General features: G+C 38.8%; 2 protein-coding genes across 3 annotated transcripts; both read left to right on the top strand.

The window, feature by feature from the left end:
- Positions 1-4,147, top strand: zgc:112416 (uncharacterized protein LOC550509 homolog). Its single transcript, XM_066664066.1, has 7 exons — positions 1-57; positions 228-285; positions 723-796; positions 1,338-1,517; positions 2,535-2,646; positions 3,531-3,658; positions 3,965-4,147. The coding sequence occupies exons 1-7, from the start codon at positions 1-3 to the stop codon at positions 4,145-4,147; spliced, it is 792 nt and encodes a 263-aa protein (XP_066520163.1).
- Positions 4,148-5,493: 1,346 nt separating this feature from the next.
- senp2 (SUMO specific peptidase 2) lies at positions 5,494-14,072 on the top strand. 2 transcript variants are annotated; one of them, XM_066665746.1, is made up of 17 exons: positions 5,494-5,968; positions 7,292-7,347; positions 8,053-8,165; positions 8,276-8,360; positions 8,496-8,583; positions 8,676-8,826; positions 9,098-9,204; positions 9,338-9,411; positions 9,527-9,584; positions 9,666-9,747; positions 9,833-9,985; positions 10,397-10,528; positions 10,694-10,900; positions 11,129-11,208; positions 11,305-11,389; positions 11,502-11,594; positions 11,939-14,072. In XM_066665746.1, exons 1-17 carry the CDS (start codon positions 5,781-5,783, stop codon positions 12,002-12,004), a joined length of 1,818 nt encoding a protein of 605 aa, XP_066521843.1. In that variant the 5' UTR covers positions 5,494-5,780; the 3' UTR covers positions 12,005-14,072. The 2 variants fall into 2 exon arrangements, with proteins under 2 accessions (XP_066521843.1, XP_066521842.1); XM_066665745.1 differs by having other exon boundaries at positions 5,497-5,968; positions 11,499-11,594.
- The last annotated feature ends 2,503 nt before the right edge of the window (positions 14,073-16,575 follow it).

The following is a 16,575-nucleotide window of genomic DNA, read 5'->3' as shown; positions in this document are numbered from 1 at the left end:
ATGGCAGATCCAATGGTTGAACAGATGACCCGCCTGAAATTAAAGCTGCTGGAAAAGGTGAGGGAAATTATATATTCAATTTAATATAATTTTGAAGCATTGTAACTGGTCTTTACTCATGACATTTTAACGCAATTATTGGCAGAAGTTTACATTTTATATAGAATCTCTTTGTTGTATATGGTCAGAGAAACTTAGCTAATGATTTCTTTTTCCCTGGACACCAGAGACTGGAAAATGAGAGAGAAGCTCATGGTCAAAGAGGAGATTCTGCACTTTCCACAAGTAATGAAAACTCTAAATCACAAATATATATATGTTTGTGCATGTGTGTGTGAATGACAATTAAAGATTGGTGGGAAAACTGGAATTAAAAAAACAGGAAGTGTTGCTGTCACACAGCTCTAGAGTCCTGGGGTTTTGGGTTTGAACCCTGCTCTCTATGAGGACTTTGGTTTGTTCTCCCCGTGTCCGCGTGGGTTTCCTCTGGGTACTCTGTTTTCCTGTCACAGTCCAACACAACACATTAGTAGATGGATTGGTGACTCAAAGGTGTCCAAAGGTGTGAGTGTGTGTGTGAATATGTGATTGTGGCGTGTTCCCACCTTGTGCATAGTGATTCCATGTAGGCTCCAGACCAACCTCGACCCTGAATTGGATAAACAGTTACAGACAATGAATGAATAAATGAATAATAGACATTTTCTATGCTTATAACACAGGAAGTTATGATGGACAGATGGATGCATTACACAGCGCTCTGAGACGCAAGAGAGAACTGCTGCGGCGACTTCGGGTATCATAATTATTATCTCTTGTTTACCATGTTATTTGACTGGATGACCATGTTTTACTTCACTCTGCATCACAGTTAAAAACTGATCTAAGGAAGTATGGTACATCGTCCTTGCATTACCACTACACAAACGAATCTGTACATACAAGATTTTAACAGAACACCAAAAATACTTACAAATCACAGATATATCCACAATATCCAATATTAAATAAAACTGAAATACTATGGCCAAAGTTTTCTTTACTATTCTGTCGGTACTTGCAGTGATCCAGGTTTGGATTTGCTCCTTTTCTATGGAAGTAATGATGGTTGGAGTAAGGATTTATAAAATTCACTGCAGTGATTTGCTGTCTTGGCAGCAGAGTAGGGAGAACAAGAGGAGAATCAGATTTCCTCTTTCCTGAACACATTTCTAAGGCCAGCTCTTTCTCTTCCAGCTATTTGCTCATTTTGAACCGTTAAAGCCAGCTTTATAATCCAGTACATGATCTCAGTGTATATGAGTATATGGCTTTGTTTCCATGTGTGTGTGACACAGGAGCAGCACATGCTAGAGGAGCTAGAAAGGCCAAACTCCTGGGCTGGACCCCGCAGACGGCAGCATTATGAGCCTTTTCCTTTACCACCTCCTGCTGCTCATGCTCCAATTTATCATTCACATCCTCCTCCTCCTCCTGCTCCTCTGCCTCCACCTCCTCCACGAATCATTCAGCACACTGTGAGACAATATAACGCTCGCATTCTTCATATGAAGTCTTTTTATACACCACCTTATAGATCTGATCATTTAACATTTCATTCAATCAGTCATTTCTTTTGCAAACCTGACTTTAATTAACTTTTTGTTTTATACTAATATCACCAAAGATATTGCACTGAAAATCATTTATTTTATTACCACCACACATTTTATTCATAAAACTTATATAGTTATTCATTCATTTATTATCTGTAACCCTTATCCAATTCAGGGTCACGGTGGGTCCAGAGCCTACCTGGAATCATTGGGCGCAAGGCGGGAATACACCCTGGAGGGGGCGCCAGTCCTTCACAGGACGACACACACTCACACATTCACTCACACACTCACACCTACGGTCACGTTTGAGTCGCCAATCCACCTACCAACGTGTGTTTTTGGACTGTGGGTTGAAACTGGAGCACCCGCAGGAAACCCACGCGGACACAGGGAGAACACACCAAACTCCTCACAGACAGTCACCTGGAGCGGGAATCGAACCCACAACCTCCAGGCCACTGGAGCTGTGCCGCCCTTATAGAGTTATGATAACATTTATTTTAGTGATACTTTATTATATTGGTATAGTCATGGTTATTATAGTGATAGAGTTTTATTACATTTGTTTGTCACAGTTATCATAATGAAGTATTTTATTATACATTCATATACTTTCATTTTACTTTTAGCATTATAAACACATAATATCTTTTATGTTATTTACACATTTTTATAATAAACTTTAATTATATTAGCACTTTATTGTTATTTTATACATGTATTGGTTTCTTAATAAAACAAGCAAAAAATAAACAAACAAACACTATCAAATATCTGAAATGATTAGATACTGATAAAGATTTTGTATGATTCATATGTGTTTGCATACTGTGGTGTATTATTAAGCCCAATAAACAATTGTAGTTCATAGCAGAAATATATTATTTATGCATTGTGAGTTTTTTTTAAATTAACACATCATTTTAAATACTTTAGATACCACAGCAGCCTGCCACCATTATCCAGCAGTTACCACAGCAGCAGCCCCTTATAGCCCAGATTCCCCCACCTCAGTCTGTCCCACATAGACCTGGCAGCATTAAAGAAGGTAACACACTCTCATTTCATACTTCATGATCTCTACTTGCTTTATATCTCTACTGTATAAGACTATAGTTACCCCCTGTAGACCATCTGTTATCATGCACATACATAAGCCTCCTCAACACTAACAAAAGGCCCACTGCACTGTAAAATATCACCAGGTAAGAGGAAATTGAACTGATTTTATTGAAATATTTTGCAAATACTTTATATCAATATAGGATTGACATTTCAGGCCAGTACATCTCACATTAGTCTGCTATTCAGGAAGGTATTAGTGACCATTTGATATAATTTCTCTTTGATGAACCTTTATGTGGTTAAGATGTCTGGTTCCTATCTCAACCAATTTAAATAATTCAGATTCTGTATGGGGCGGCACGGTGGCGCAGCAGGTAGTGTTGCAGTCACACAGCTCCAGGGACCTGGAGGTGAGGAGTTGGTGTGTTCTCCCCGTGGCCGCGTGGGTTTCCTCCGGGTGCTCCGGTTTCCTCCCACAGTCCAAAAACACACGTTGCAGGTGGATTGGCGACTCAAAAGTGTCCGTAGGTGTGAGTGTGTGAGTGAATGTGAGTGTGTGTCTGTGTTGCCCCGTGAAGGACTGGCGCCCCCTCCAGGGTGTATTCCCGCCTTGCGCCCAATGATTCCAGGTAGGCTCTGGACCCACCTGGAATTGGATAAGCGGTTACAGATAATGAATGAATGAATGAATGATTCTGTATGTTTCTCTAGACTGGAGCATTTGACATGAAATTATTCCATATGATTTGGTTACATCTTTAATGTTTTAATTATGTGTTTTTGTTTGTTTTGCTGAGTAGCTTGTAAGGCTAAAACTCCATGTTTGTAAATGACTTCTTTTGTGATATAATTTGTTGTGACCCTCAGATATGGTGGAGCTGATGCTGATGCAGAATGCTCAGATGCACCAGATCATAATGCACAACATGATGCTTAAGGCACTTCCTCCAATGGCCTTCCCTCAGGGTGGTGCAGGAAGTCCATACATAGGCCAGGTCTTTACCTGATGTTTATCAGTATTTCCACATTATTTTATAAATATTTATTTTTTAAAGAGTCCATATTACAGCAAACTCCTCACTTGTTAATACAGAATATTCACATATGAAAAAGAGAAATGTGTTTTTATTGTAATTGTAGTTATACAATGATATAAAGCTGCATGGAAATGAACAGGTGGACACCCACACACTAGTGATTAGTGATTATTTTTTCCGAGCATATAAAACATACCACACAGATATGTTAACAGGGTAAAAAAAACTATTAAGTTCTTTAAATTACGATTTGTTTGTTATTAGGAGAACACAGTGAAACCCAGGGGAGGTGCAATTCACCATCATCATCACTACAGCCCTCCACCGCTGCCTCCCATTGGCTACTCAGCTTGGCCCTCTGTCATGTCAGCAGGAAGAGGTGGTGCCTATCAGCCATCCATTCATCACGAGACTGGTCCAGATACTCTCCCTTCATTAAATCTGTAAGAGGTTTACAGTATACAGTAAGAAATAAATAATGGGTTAAATTAAGGAAATTGTCACTGATTTTTTCAAAATACAACACAAGACAAAGTCATTCAGTGTGGAATTGTTAATTGTTATTGAGTGTGATTTTCTTTACAGTGAGGGGAAAAGAATCAAGGGTTCTTTTTATTCACTCTCCAAAATGAAAATGACCAGTCAACCCACTTGTCTTCTGTGCTTTTAGATCTGTAATGTTTATAGTGTATTATAATTCACTTCCATGATCAAAAGAGATATCCAGAAAAACAAACACAGGCCAACACCTTATTGCAAAACTATCAAAAAAAAAAAAAAAAAACAATGACTGCAAGGGTTAGTTAGAAATTGATGAAGAAACATATTATTGTTTTGTTTTTTTTTGTTTTTTTGTATTTATACCTGTGCCAAAATCAGAAAAGATTCTTTATCTGTGCTTTACTCTCACCATACAGAATGACTACTGCTGGATTAAAATAAAGTAAACACACAAGGTATGAAAATAGAAATCATTTATTCAAAGCATATTCAAACCTATGTCCCTTTTGTTTTTTTGTTTTTTGAGATACTGATCTTATTTTGTTTATTCCATCAGCTTCCTGTCCTTCTCTCAGATTCAGTGAAGAACAGACTTTACTGGAAAAACAATAACAATCTTGAACTGAATGATATTCCTCTTATGACTGAATAATAATAGTCAGATTTTGAGAATAAACGTGAAATAAAAGTAAATATTTTGAAATTATTTTTTCATAAATGCTTATTGTATGTGCATGGACTTTAATCACATCAGTAATTTGTTAACATAACCATGAAATATGTAAGAGAATATATATATTTAGGGCAGCATATTGCAAAAGGTAGTGTCTCTACCAGTGGTTTTGGATAGACTCCAGACCAACCACAACCTTGATCAGAATGAGTTCGGATGGACGAATGAATGGATAAATACATTGTGAGCCTTTATAGATATGCAAATAACTGATGTGGGAACAGCTTAATAATGTGTGATAGAATCTTTAAATGATGACTTAATAAGGTGTAGGGACATAGCATTTAAATATTTATTTTATTTATATAAAATATTTTGTCCCCCTTGTTCCTATGAAAAAATATAAAGTTCTCATGACTTATCATGCATTACTATGTCATTCCCATATCTTGGTGGGTAGGCCATTCCAAAGTATTAAGCTGTCCCCATGCCTTGACTCTTTCGCAGTCACTTTCAAACCTAATTAACTCCCACCACTTATTATATCGTTCCCTCGCATTACCAAGACGTTCGCACGACGTTATTTATTTTGAAGGGATGTCACCAGCAGGACCCAGTACGTATTTCTTCTGAAATATGTAAATAATGTATTAGTGTATGAAGTGAGAAACCGGCTTTATAAGTGGTCGGTTGCTCGTGGCTCTGAGCGGTGACGTTGTTGACGTTTGGCGCGGAGAGGGAGAGGTGGAGATCACGCGCGCAAGAGCGAGGATCTGCGAGTCCGGAGCAGAGCTCGCGTAGCCGTTAGCCGCAGTGCTGTGTTCGAGTTTGGTTTCGTGGAAGGATAAGACGGCGTTAGTCCTGGCCTTCCCGAGCGACTCCTCCTGTTCTCCGTGGTGGTTTGTAATGTATGAATGGATAGTTGACGGGCTGTCGTCGCTTTTCGTGCCTTTCTCTGGTGGGAGTTTAGCGGTGTGGCCTACGGACGGTAAGGGAGACGGTAAAGCGCCGCCGATGAAAACAGCCACCTCCACCGCCGCTACAGACATACAACAACCCGAGCAGTACAGGCCCAACAAACGGAACTACCAGAGGTTGGTATTTACACCATTTAGACCTTCGTTAAGCACGGCTGTGGTTAGTTTTTAGCCTTGCCGAACGTTAGCTACCAGACAGTAGCGTTAACATAAGGCAGCGTTGGCGGCAACTGTAGCATGGCAATAGCAAACACAAGCTGGCCTGCTAACGTTCACGGTAATGGCATTTGTTTCAGAGTAGCTGGTTAGACTTCTCTTGTTAGCAGTTTGAATAATGAATAAAATACTTATTTAAAAGGTTAACACCCTTTTTAATTAGCTGTTAATGACTTTAGCCAGTCAGCAGGTGATAGTCAGGCCCCCCAGGAAACAATCTATGTCAACAGTCCAGGCATTTCTCATTGAGCCAGGAGATAGTAGTAGTAGCAGTAGTATATGATTTACAGTGCTGTGCAAAAGTCAGAGACCACCATTCGTTATTTTGATTGCACCACACAGAACTTTCTACAGCTAGACATGTCAAATTTAGTGCATTGGTACGTAGCTATATATGAATCTGAGGTCCACTTACCAAATTCCCACAGAGCTGAATGTCCAGAGAGGTCAAATGAGCAATAAATTTGAAAAAAAAAAAAAAACACTAGGCAATTCCACTGGAGGGCCTGTTTATGTTAAACCATATAGACACCAGAGGTTGAGTGGCATTAGAGTAGTTCGGTGATCCTGATCCTTTTTTATGCAGTGCACCCCTTTTATAGATGAGAACATTTTAGAGCCCTCCCAACTCAGACACACACACACATTTTGCTTAAAGCCTACTGGAACTTATTTTTAACCTTGTAGCTGATACATGCAAAACACTGTAATGTCTTATTGAACAAAATACCAAATCACTCATCTAGGCTTTAGTCTAAGTGACCTCCAGTGGCCGAGTTTATGAATCACAACAACAGAGAAAGCTGTTCTGTTCCAGAATGCAGTTTTCAAAATAAGTCTTTTGACAGAGTGCACTTGCACTGATACAAATAATGGTTTAGCTGTCAACCTTTCTTTACATGGAGTAATTTTAAAGATGCCTTTTTATATTTGGGCTGTATAAGCCTAATTTTGCAGATTTAATGAACAAACAAACTGCCTGCAGAGTGATGTCATTTGTTGTTGTTATTGAAATAAGTTTACAGGCCCTGTGATTGGATCACAGAAAATGAAAGGCATTTTTTGTAGAATTTTTATCCCCCCCCCCCCTCCCCATCTCTTATGTAATGTTCCTGTTCCATTATAAATTGCAGTTACGTCCATGTATAAGGAAATTCAAGGTTTTTATTGTCCTTTATTTAATATTCTGAGTTATATTTTGATAACTTTTTCTCTTCAATGCAGTGTTCACTGTCCCGATGGCTTATCTGATCACCTGGAGATCAAAAGACCAAGACATGGTAACTATATGATCATTTATTACATGAATTAGCTCTGTGTTCTGACACTATATTATAGTGCCAAAGCAATCAAGAAAGCTGCCTGTGACAAAACTGGACTGGGGGACAGTACCTCTGATAATATCCCATTTGTTTATTTATTTAGTTCACTGATTAAACGCAAAGGTTTTGCTGTTTATGTCTTCCAAAGACTCTGATATGTTCCATATCAGAATCAATATCAGAATGGATTTATCACATGAATTATGTAGGAGGGCAAAATTTTTTAAAATTGTGTGAACTGTAAACCAGAATTCTAGAGTGATTTGGGGGGTGTTACAATCTCTCACAGCACACTAGTAATTTCAAATGTACACTATTGAACCACACATTAACTGAATAAGGTGTGTAGTGATTTAAAAAAAAAAAAAAAAAAAAAAAAACAACAGTGCAATTGAGATATTAACATCAACTAATGCCAAGAGAGCTCCTTTAGACTGTTATGAAAGGGCATAAATATAATGACACTCTTTTACCATCAAGGAATTTAATATTAAGTGGTCTGAATTTTTTTCCCTTTTTCTCTTTAAATTGTTAATGACTAAGAAAGATTTTTTTTAAGGTTTAGGTAGTTTCTGTTAAACTTATAATTGAGTAGTGCTCCATTTGTCACAGCTACTGAAAACATAACAGCGGAGTTGCTGTTTAACACATGATTTTCTGCAGATGTGATTGTCCGAGTGGTCAAGAAGACATTTGCAGGGATTGCGGGTTTGTTTAGACTGCGACAGCACCGACAGAGTCATCATGGAAACCACAAGGAGCACAGAGGAACACAGGTACTGTGGGTTTTTTCTTTTTTTTCTTTCTCTAACAAGAAGTATTAGCCCAATAACAATTTTGCATTTGCACTCATTCTTAATTTGCTTCTACCTTTCACCAAACACAGGTTGAACATGTTGCTCTAATGGGAATTGATGAAATTCACAGCAACAGCCTAAATAAATGGATGATTAATGGTGATGTAAAAATGGGTAAGTGTGATTTGATGGCCAGATAATGAACCTCATGCCACAGGCTTGAGTACTTGCTTTACGTTTATGTTGATTCTACTGCTCATGCTAATGAGAAGAGAAAGGTAATTTGATCATTTATGTCAACATTATCAGAAACACAAAAGGAAATGGGCCTCACTTGTAAAGATAGGACAGGCCCGAGTTTATACCAGAACGGCCAGGTGCTCGTGAAGAAACCTGAGTGAGTATCGATAATATGTTTTGCGAATATGTTAAAGCATTTGCTGTCACTGCCTTATTAATAAATCATTTGACTTTCTCCTTGGATATCAGAGGGGCAGTTCTCTACATGGGGAACCAGGATAGACAAAGAGAATGGCCACATAGGAGGTCACTACAGCTGCTACCTTCTCGAACTGGACTGGGGCTGCCTGAGATGGAGCCACCCAGCCGTACTCACAAGCCCTGTCTTACAGTTGAGGAGGTAGGACCCAAAATATGTCACCTAAATCGACTAGTTGGATAGCAAAGCTTTTTTGTGTGTGTCCAAATATTATAAGGCAAATATTCCTAACAAAAAGTCATTTAGTCACCCAAGCCTTTCTTGTTACCACATATCCAAACATGTCTCAAACCACGTTCATTTTATAAATTAATTGCAAAGATTTATGTCAAATACCACCTTAAATGCATCCACATATAAATATATGCTACAAATTGTTGTTTCATTTTATTATGCTATCTTTTTATTTTAGGCACTGAAGGAAAGCGACAGAGAACACTACAGGAAGCTGGTGGAGATGGTTTCAGAGAAATACTCAAAAAATAAACCACTACCATTTGGACGGGTGAAACCACCAAAGTACAAACATAATTATATGCCATTTCTTATTCAAATTTAGTGCTTGATATTTGCAAGGGGTGTGATCTGTAACCATTTTTGAAGCCTTATGCTTTATTACTTGTAAACTGACACAGATACTTGATTCTCTTAGCACGTCTTTCCCTGTGGCTGGTCACAAGCCCTTTAGTCGTACTACTGAAATCAGTAAACCTGCTCCAATCAGAGGTAAGCTCAGATGTGAACTAATGTTTCTCTCGCACTTGTGCGAGCACACACACTATTCAGAGTTACCTGAGCGTTGACTGAAGTTGAATTTAATATGGATTATCTTCCTCTTTAGTCAACCCCAATGTGTCTGTGTGGAGGGATACAACATCAAAAAATTTCACAAAGGATAGGTAATTACAAAGTTCTCCATTTGTTTCTTGCTTTTTTTATGGTTATTCCCATGTAACGCTGTTTTAAACTTTCTGCTACAGATTAGTTGATGTAGCTTGTGGGTCACCCATCAGTGATTTAAGAGAAAAGAAACTAGATGATCATTCTTCCAAAAAAACAGTGGTAAGTAATATTTCATTACTAGAGTGCATCAGTGCATTTCCAAGTGTTTCTTTGGAACAATTTCTTTCTCTGTCTTTCTCTGCAGCCAGTAGATGTAGATCTCTCTGTTGAGGTGGAGACCAGATTAAATCTGAAGGAGAGAGAGACAGTTGCAGTGTCCAAGCCAGTTGAACAGACATGGCCTGAACCCCTCCCTGATTTGGGGAAGTGCTGTGAGGAGTTCCCCAGACTAACTAAGGTAAACCCTTGAGCTGTTCTATATTTAGGACGGCACGGTGGTGCAGCAGGTAGTGTCGCAGTCACACAGCTCCAGGGACCTGGAGGTTGTGGGTTTGATTCCCGCTCCGGGTGACTGACTGCGTTCTCCCTGTGTCCGCATGGGTTTCCTCCGTGTGCTCCGGTTTCCTCCCACAAAACACACGTTGCAGGTGGATTGAGTGAATGTGTGTGTCTGTGTTGCCCTGTGAAGGACTGGCGCCCCCTCCAGGGTGTATTCCTTACTTGCGCCCAATGATTCCAGGTAGGCTCTGGACCCACTGCGACCCTGAATTGGATAAGGGTTACAGATAATGAATGAATGTTCTATTTTTCTCTCATACATGGACAAAAAAATGAATACTGCATCATGTAAGCATGTTACGTGTTTCAGGAGATTCAGCATGAAGTGAGTGCTGCCCTTGTTCAGAGAGATCCAGACCTGGTTTTGAGTAGTGCTTTCAAACTTCGCATCACGCAGCGGGATCTGGCAACCCTGCAGGAGGGCAGCTGGCTCAATGATGAGGTACCTAATACATAATACAAGCACAGTCCTGATGTATTGCAGAGTTATTTAATCTGGTTTGTGAATCATAATCCTGACCTTGGTTAAGTGGTTACACTAGCGTTTTTGTTTAATGCTTAAAATGTCTGCTTCTCTCCATCTTCTGTGTCTCTTTCTCTCTACAAGGTGATTAATTTCTACCTAAATCTGGTGATGGCACGAAGTGAGCAGGAGAAAAGTGGTATAAAAGTGTACTGCTTTAGCACGTTCTTCTTTCCCAAGCTCCACACGGGTGGCCATGCTGCTGTCCGCCGCTGGACCAAAGCTGTTGACCTCTTTCTTTATGAATTTGTCTTCATACCCCTCCACCTGGGCGTCCACTGGTCTCTCATAGTGAGTCATGAACTGTAACATTACTTGACAGATTGCTTTGTGGTAGTGCTATAAATTCCTGTAAATATTTGATAAAACATTGGAGTATGAGGGGGGAGAAAGTTCATTCTGGCTGGCATGCTCAGAATGAAAGTCATACTGGATTTTAAATGATTCTCACTTGATCGAGGCACCAGGTAAGGTAGGTGATAAACTAAAAAGTCCCTGGTACTTTTCTCTCTGCTGTAGGCTGTTGATTTCAGAACTAAATCTGTGAGATCATATGACTCCATGGGCCAAAGGCATGATGACATCTGTAACCTGATATTGTAAGTAGACAGGCTGTGCTTCTTCTGGAACAAATGGTTAATCCTTTTGGCAGAGGTACTTGGATTCCTGTATCACTCTAACTCACAATTTTGCAGGATGTATCTGAAAGAGGAGTACAAGGTCAAGAAAGGCAAGGACCTGGATGTCTTAAAATGGACAGTGACCAGCATGCGGGCCACTGTAAGTTGAGCATAAAGATTTTGTTTTTCCTTGGCATTGTTATGAAATAACTCAGCAAGTTAAACTAGAATATACTGATCTTAGAGTCATGTGCTTTTTAACATTTAAGGAGGTCCCCCAGCAGAAGAATGGGAGTGACTGTGGCGTGTTTGTGTGTAAATATGCTGACTACATCGCTCGTGGACACCCCCTTACATTTAGACAGGTAAAACACTCACACAAACATACTTGCTGTGCCTTTTAAAAGAGATGTATATTAAAACCCCACTCTGCTTATTTATTAAACCCCTTAATATGCAAAACTTGAGAATATAAATTCTAATTATAGGTATTTACCCACCAATATTAAAGTTACAAGGAATGCTACAACTGAAAGGGGCGACATCTCAAGTGGGGCCCTATTAGCTCAGTGGAGTGTATAGTAGGCATTTAAACATAGTAAAGTTGTAAACACAACACTAGCATATTTTATTTATTTTTCAAAAGTTGCTTTAATGGCTTGTACAGTTTTACTCTACATATCTTTTTCAAATCTCTGATTCTCTTTAGTGTCACATGCCCTATTTTCGCAAGGCAATGATCTGGGAAATCCTGAAGCAGAGGCTAATGCAGTAGGATTGAAGCGGTCTGACTGAACTAGACCAAAGCCCAGGACCACAAGTTCATCCTCCACGTTTATCAGCAGAGATTTAGAACGGATGTGTACGTTTGTTCTAGTACGTCTCTCTCCTGTCCTACTCTTTCCAGTCAGCTTGAAAACACATAGTGGTCTTTCCTTTTTTCAGCCTGTCACTGGCATCAGTTGGTCAAACGTGCTGATGGATTAGGTTGGACAATAAACAACTGGACTTGAACAAGACAGCGTGAGAAAGTGGAGATTTTAGGCAGCTTTGTTAATGAAGCACCTCATCATTCCTAGCATTGTCTCCCCCTGGAGGTTAGCCTGTGTAGTAGCAATGCTCTCTTTAATTGTTTCTCTTGATTTTAGGGGAGTTGATGTTAGTGCACACTGATGGAATGCAGGATGTGTGGGTAGACTGAATTTATACAGTTCATATTCCAGTGACTGGACGTGTATACTGAACTTCAGAATGGGCGTACGGTATCTTTGCACACTGGCCACCATCTCTGGATAAGGAGAAATGACTTGCTTATTGCTACAGGAGAGTGTGTCTTAATTTAGTTGGATGTGAAACAATTTGGACTGTTATTCGCTGATACCAATCGTAAGCAATGGCAGAGGCGAATGTATACAAGAACTCTGGTACTTGACTTGCAAATTGCAGGGAAAGCTACAGCATTTATTCAGTGGACTGCTTTTGTCCTTGTGTGTTAATACATGGACCCAGCCCCAAGTGCCTTGACACAACCATTTACCGTTTTGTTCTCTTTAATCTACAGAACTAATTACATTACTATTGCATTACAGAGTGAAACAGTACTAAAATTGAGTTGGAGATATGCTGTGTGTGTATGTGTGAAGCAGGGCGATTCTTGTATCTTTCATTCGTATTCCTCTTTAATTATAACATGCTGTATTCCTAATGCAATGTTTTGTTTTGTGTTTGTTTGAGGTTTCCTTAGATTTATTTGCCTGAACTGGAATCAAAGAACAGTAATTAATGCCAAAATGGTTCTTGTGCATTTCTTATGTGCTCTTTCAGAAGCAGATGGCAAGGAAAGGCCTCTTTTAAAGAGCAGTTGCACTTTTTTGGCAAGTGTTTAAGATGTAAACAGTCATTCAGAGTGGTTTTGATGCGAAATGCCCCATTTTAGAGAAACTGACAGACACTCATGAACTATTCTGATGCTGTATTATTTTATGTATGAAGTATTGAAAGCCTCTTAAAGCTACCTCACAAAAGTTGTTTCATAAAATGAAGACATTTTCAATTGTTTGAGAGAAAATTTTGACCTAAACACCGTTTTACAGAATAAATTCAGAGCAGAAGAGAACATGGAGGGTGCTCTAAAGTATCCATAGAAAATTAAAAATTTTTTTAAGATGGGAAAATGGCTATGTGTGTGTTGTAGACCTTGCAGGCCTTGTGTTTAACTACTACCACTGGAAAAACATAAACTGTTTCTCAAAGGTCAGCCATTTCACATCAAACCATTGTTAATGGCATTGTTTACATTTGGTTAAAGTTCTGAAAAACTCTGGAATTCCCCATTAAGAAGAGCAGTAAGTGATATTCGTATTTTGCCTGTCAGCAGGAGGCAAAATATTTAAAATATATTAAGCCTACATATTCTTTCGGCTCACTGCTGAATATGCTGTTTGCCCAAATGTGTCATAGTCTTCATGTAGGATATGATCAGTAGGAAAGAGATTGGCAACCAGTTTTGAGTTCTCACTAGCATTCAACATTCCATATCTGTTACCTTCGTGTAATGTGATTCTTTGTTTCATCATTTTTATTGAAAAATTCTACTTATTGCTCCTTATGTTGGAATTGTAAATTGAAGTAAACAGCTGTGCTTTATTTATAAAAGATTATAATTCTAGTTTTGGATAAGCTTGAGTATTGAGTATTATCTTAACCTGTTCATATCTTGTGATCAGTTGTAAGAGTGAGGAAGTGAGTGTGTGTGTGTGTTATTACAGACAAATACAGAGATGTTGAAGCCTACTGACATGTCATTGCAGATTGTTGGTAATTATTTTTTTAAGTAATAAAAAACTGGGAAAAAAAACATTGGTCTTATTTGTTTATGAATGCTTTCCACAACATGCTCTTAACTATTTTTATTTGTTCAAGGATGGAATATTTGTCTCAGGATTTATATGGTATATTGAGAAAATATCTGGAGATGAATTAATTATTTTTCAGTAAATCAAAGAAAATGTTTAGATGTAGTGACTGTCTTGCTCAGCCAGGGGGCTGTTTAGTTTATAAACGTAGCAGCAGAGAGAAAAGTACAGGATCTGGAAATTACTTCCTTGTGAAGGTATTTTAAGAGAAAGATTTTGCTGCTGTTTGCAAAAGCTAAAATTATCTAAGTCTTAGCCTGATGTATGAGCAGATTTTTAAATCTTAGAATGTTTCTCTATTTAGATAAAAGAATAAAACGGTGTCAGAACAGTGCAGTGATGTAACTCAGTACAGGTTCAACATTTCTAAGTTTTATTTGTATTTTAAAAAGCAAATAAAAAATGACACAATATACAGTCTTCCCCCAGACAGTAAACAAATGTAAAGTTTAAGTTTCAACTTTTGTGGACTATCTTTTCAATCACAGTAGCATTTAATATTCTGGGATGTTTCTCAAAAAGCAGCATGTCTTGCTGACTTAAAGGACTCAATGTTTTGGCTGACCCAACTTGACTGTGTTTTGTAAATATGAACATAATTTGATTTTGTTGCCAGCAACACAGTTGTGAAGGGTAAAAGCAGTAAAATGTATATAATAATCATTACAATATTGTGAAACAGTATAAGCAGAAGGTGTTTTGATAGCAGTTGAGGGTATCATGATGGGGTGTAAAACAAGCACCTACAAAACCTCAGTCTTTGAATGTAAAGGTGTGTGCTGTGGTCAGATGAATGCTTGTTTTTGCTTGTTTTCAGGAAATATGGGTACCTCTTTCTCTGTGCCAAAGATTAATGTGACCATCCAGACTGCTATCAGTGCAAGGTGCAATCCCCAATGTCCTAAAAAGATTTAGGGGGCATCGTTTCTCACTAAATAGATGACTTGTGTATGTGTGAAGGTTATGTTGAATCGTATGTTAGGATTGTAGACACACTGCCATTAAGGTGATGTTTTTTCCTGGGAAGTCCATGGTTATTTCAGCAGAAATACAACAGTATGGCTTTGTAGTGTTTGTGCTTGACTTGTCTGTCAACAGACTACATCTGTCTCCTGTTCATAATATGGGATTTACCATGAAGAAGAGGATCAGACAACAGCAATGATGGACTGTTGAGAAGCTGAAGTCTCGTATCAGGCAAGAACAGACAGGAACTGCACATACAAACCTGCAACAATGTGTATCCTCTGTTCCAAAAGACTGAGAAATCTAACGAAGCAAGAGTGATGTAACTCAGTGGTAAAAAATAATTCTATCTCAACATTTTGAAGTGGGTTGCAGGAATCAAATGTTTTTGTTTGGTCAGATAAATGACCAATGACATTTTACAGTGCCTCAAATATCTAAAAATGGTATTCTTGTAAAAATACATTTTAAACAGCCACTTCTTTTGTTTTCTGTGACTAGCAGTTTATCATAAGTTTGCATTTGCAAGGATTGATTATATGTTCAGTGTTTGAACCTGTGTTACAGTCAAAGCTGTTAACTGGCATTATAAAAGCATTCAAACCTAGGTGCATTTGTTAAGTTTACACCGCTGCAACTTCTCAAATTCTCAATTCTCAAAAGGAAAAGAGTTGAACCTCCTTTTTGAGGCAGGCCTCTGTTCCAGAAGGTTCTTGTTTGTGTGTTACCAGTTTCGAATTCTAATGGTCCAACAATGTAGGCCTTCAGTTCTAGGCCTGCATTAACCTGAATTAGCCATGGAAACATAAACAAGGCCTAGATTCCACCTGAGAAAAACAGGACCCATTTCCTGCTGTACCCTCCTCTTCTTAATTTATTAATAACTGTGAATTATTCAAGTACTCAGTGTGTGTGTGTGTGTGTGTGTGTGTGTGTGTGTGAGAACCACAGAGAAGCCAGCAGCTGGTGCTCATGTGAGGGTAACAAGATCTGTTCAGGCTTCTGTCCCACTGTCCTTCATGTGATATCTCAGTGACAAAATTTGTCCAAAGCACATTCAGACAAACATCCAGACATTGTAGTAGGCGTGTAAACAAAACGATGAGCCCCAGTTTCTACAGGCTCTATTAATACAAATGTGTCCATTCCAAAACACAGAGAGACTACTGAATTATCTTTGTAAATGGCAGTTGTTTGGGTTGAAACCTCTGAGGGTTGTCAGACAGAGTAAGACTAGCCGTTAACTAAACCTAATATTGAATCTCCATTAGATACATGTTCAGTCCCACATTCTGTCCAGGAAAACAAATTGGATCTAATAATAGACTTGTACTGACCCCCCCCAAACCCATAAATTTGCCCAAGGATCATACCATATGTAACTCCAAGACCTAGCTGGAGCCATACCTCCAAAACCACCCCCATGACTGTACATTATCAGGACCACTAGCCCCATATCCAGGCC

The sequence above is a fragment of the Hoplias malabaricus genome, chromosome 3 (assembly GCF_029633855.1).
Source record: "Hoplias malabaricus isolate fHopMal1 chromosome 3, fHopMal1.hap1, whole genome shotgun sequence".
Taxonomy (NCBI): domain Eukaryota; kingdom Metazoa; phylum Chordata; class Actinopteri; order Characiformes; family Erythrinidae; genus Hoplias; species Hoplias malabaricus.
Note: the sequence above shows the minus strand (reverse complement) of the source record. Positions and strands in the feature narration are given on the sequence as shown.

Coding starts and splice junctions, on each gene's coding strand:
- zgc:112416 (XM_066664066.1), top strand. CDS start 1: ATGGCAGATCCAATGGTTGAACAGATGACCCGCCTGAAATTAAAGCTG. Junction 797..1,337: donor AACTGCTGCGGCGACTTCGG/GTATCATAATTA, acceptor TGTGTGACACAG/GAGCAGCACATGCTAGAGGA. Junction 3,659..3,964: donor GAAGTCCATACATAGGCCAG/GTCTTTACCTGA, acceptor GTTTGTTATTAG/GAGAACACAGTGAAACCCAG.
- senp2 (XM_066665745.1), top strand. CDS start 5,781: ATGTATGAATGGATAGTTGACGGGCTGTCGTCGCTTTTCGTGCCTTTC. Junction 8,827..9,097: donor CCTGTCTTACAGTTGAGGAG/GTAGGACCCAAA, acceptor TTTTTATTTTAG/GCACTGAAGGAAAGCGACAG. Junction 9,748..9,832: donor ATTCTTCCAAAAAAACAGTG/GTAAGTAATATT, acceptor CTTTCTCTGCAG/CCAGTAGATGTAGATCTCTC.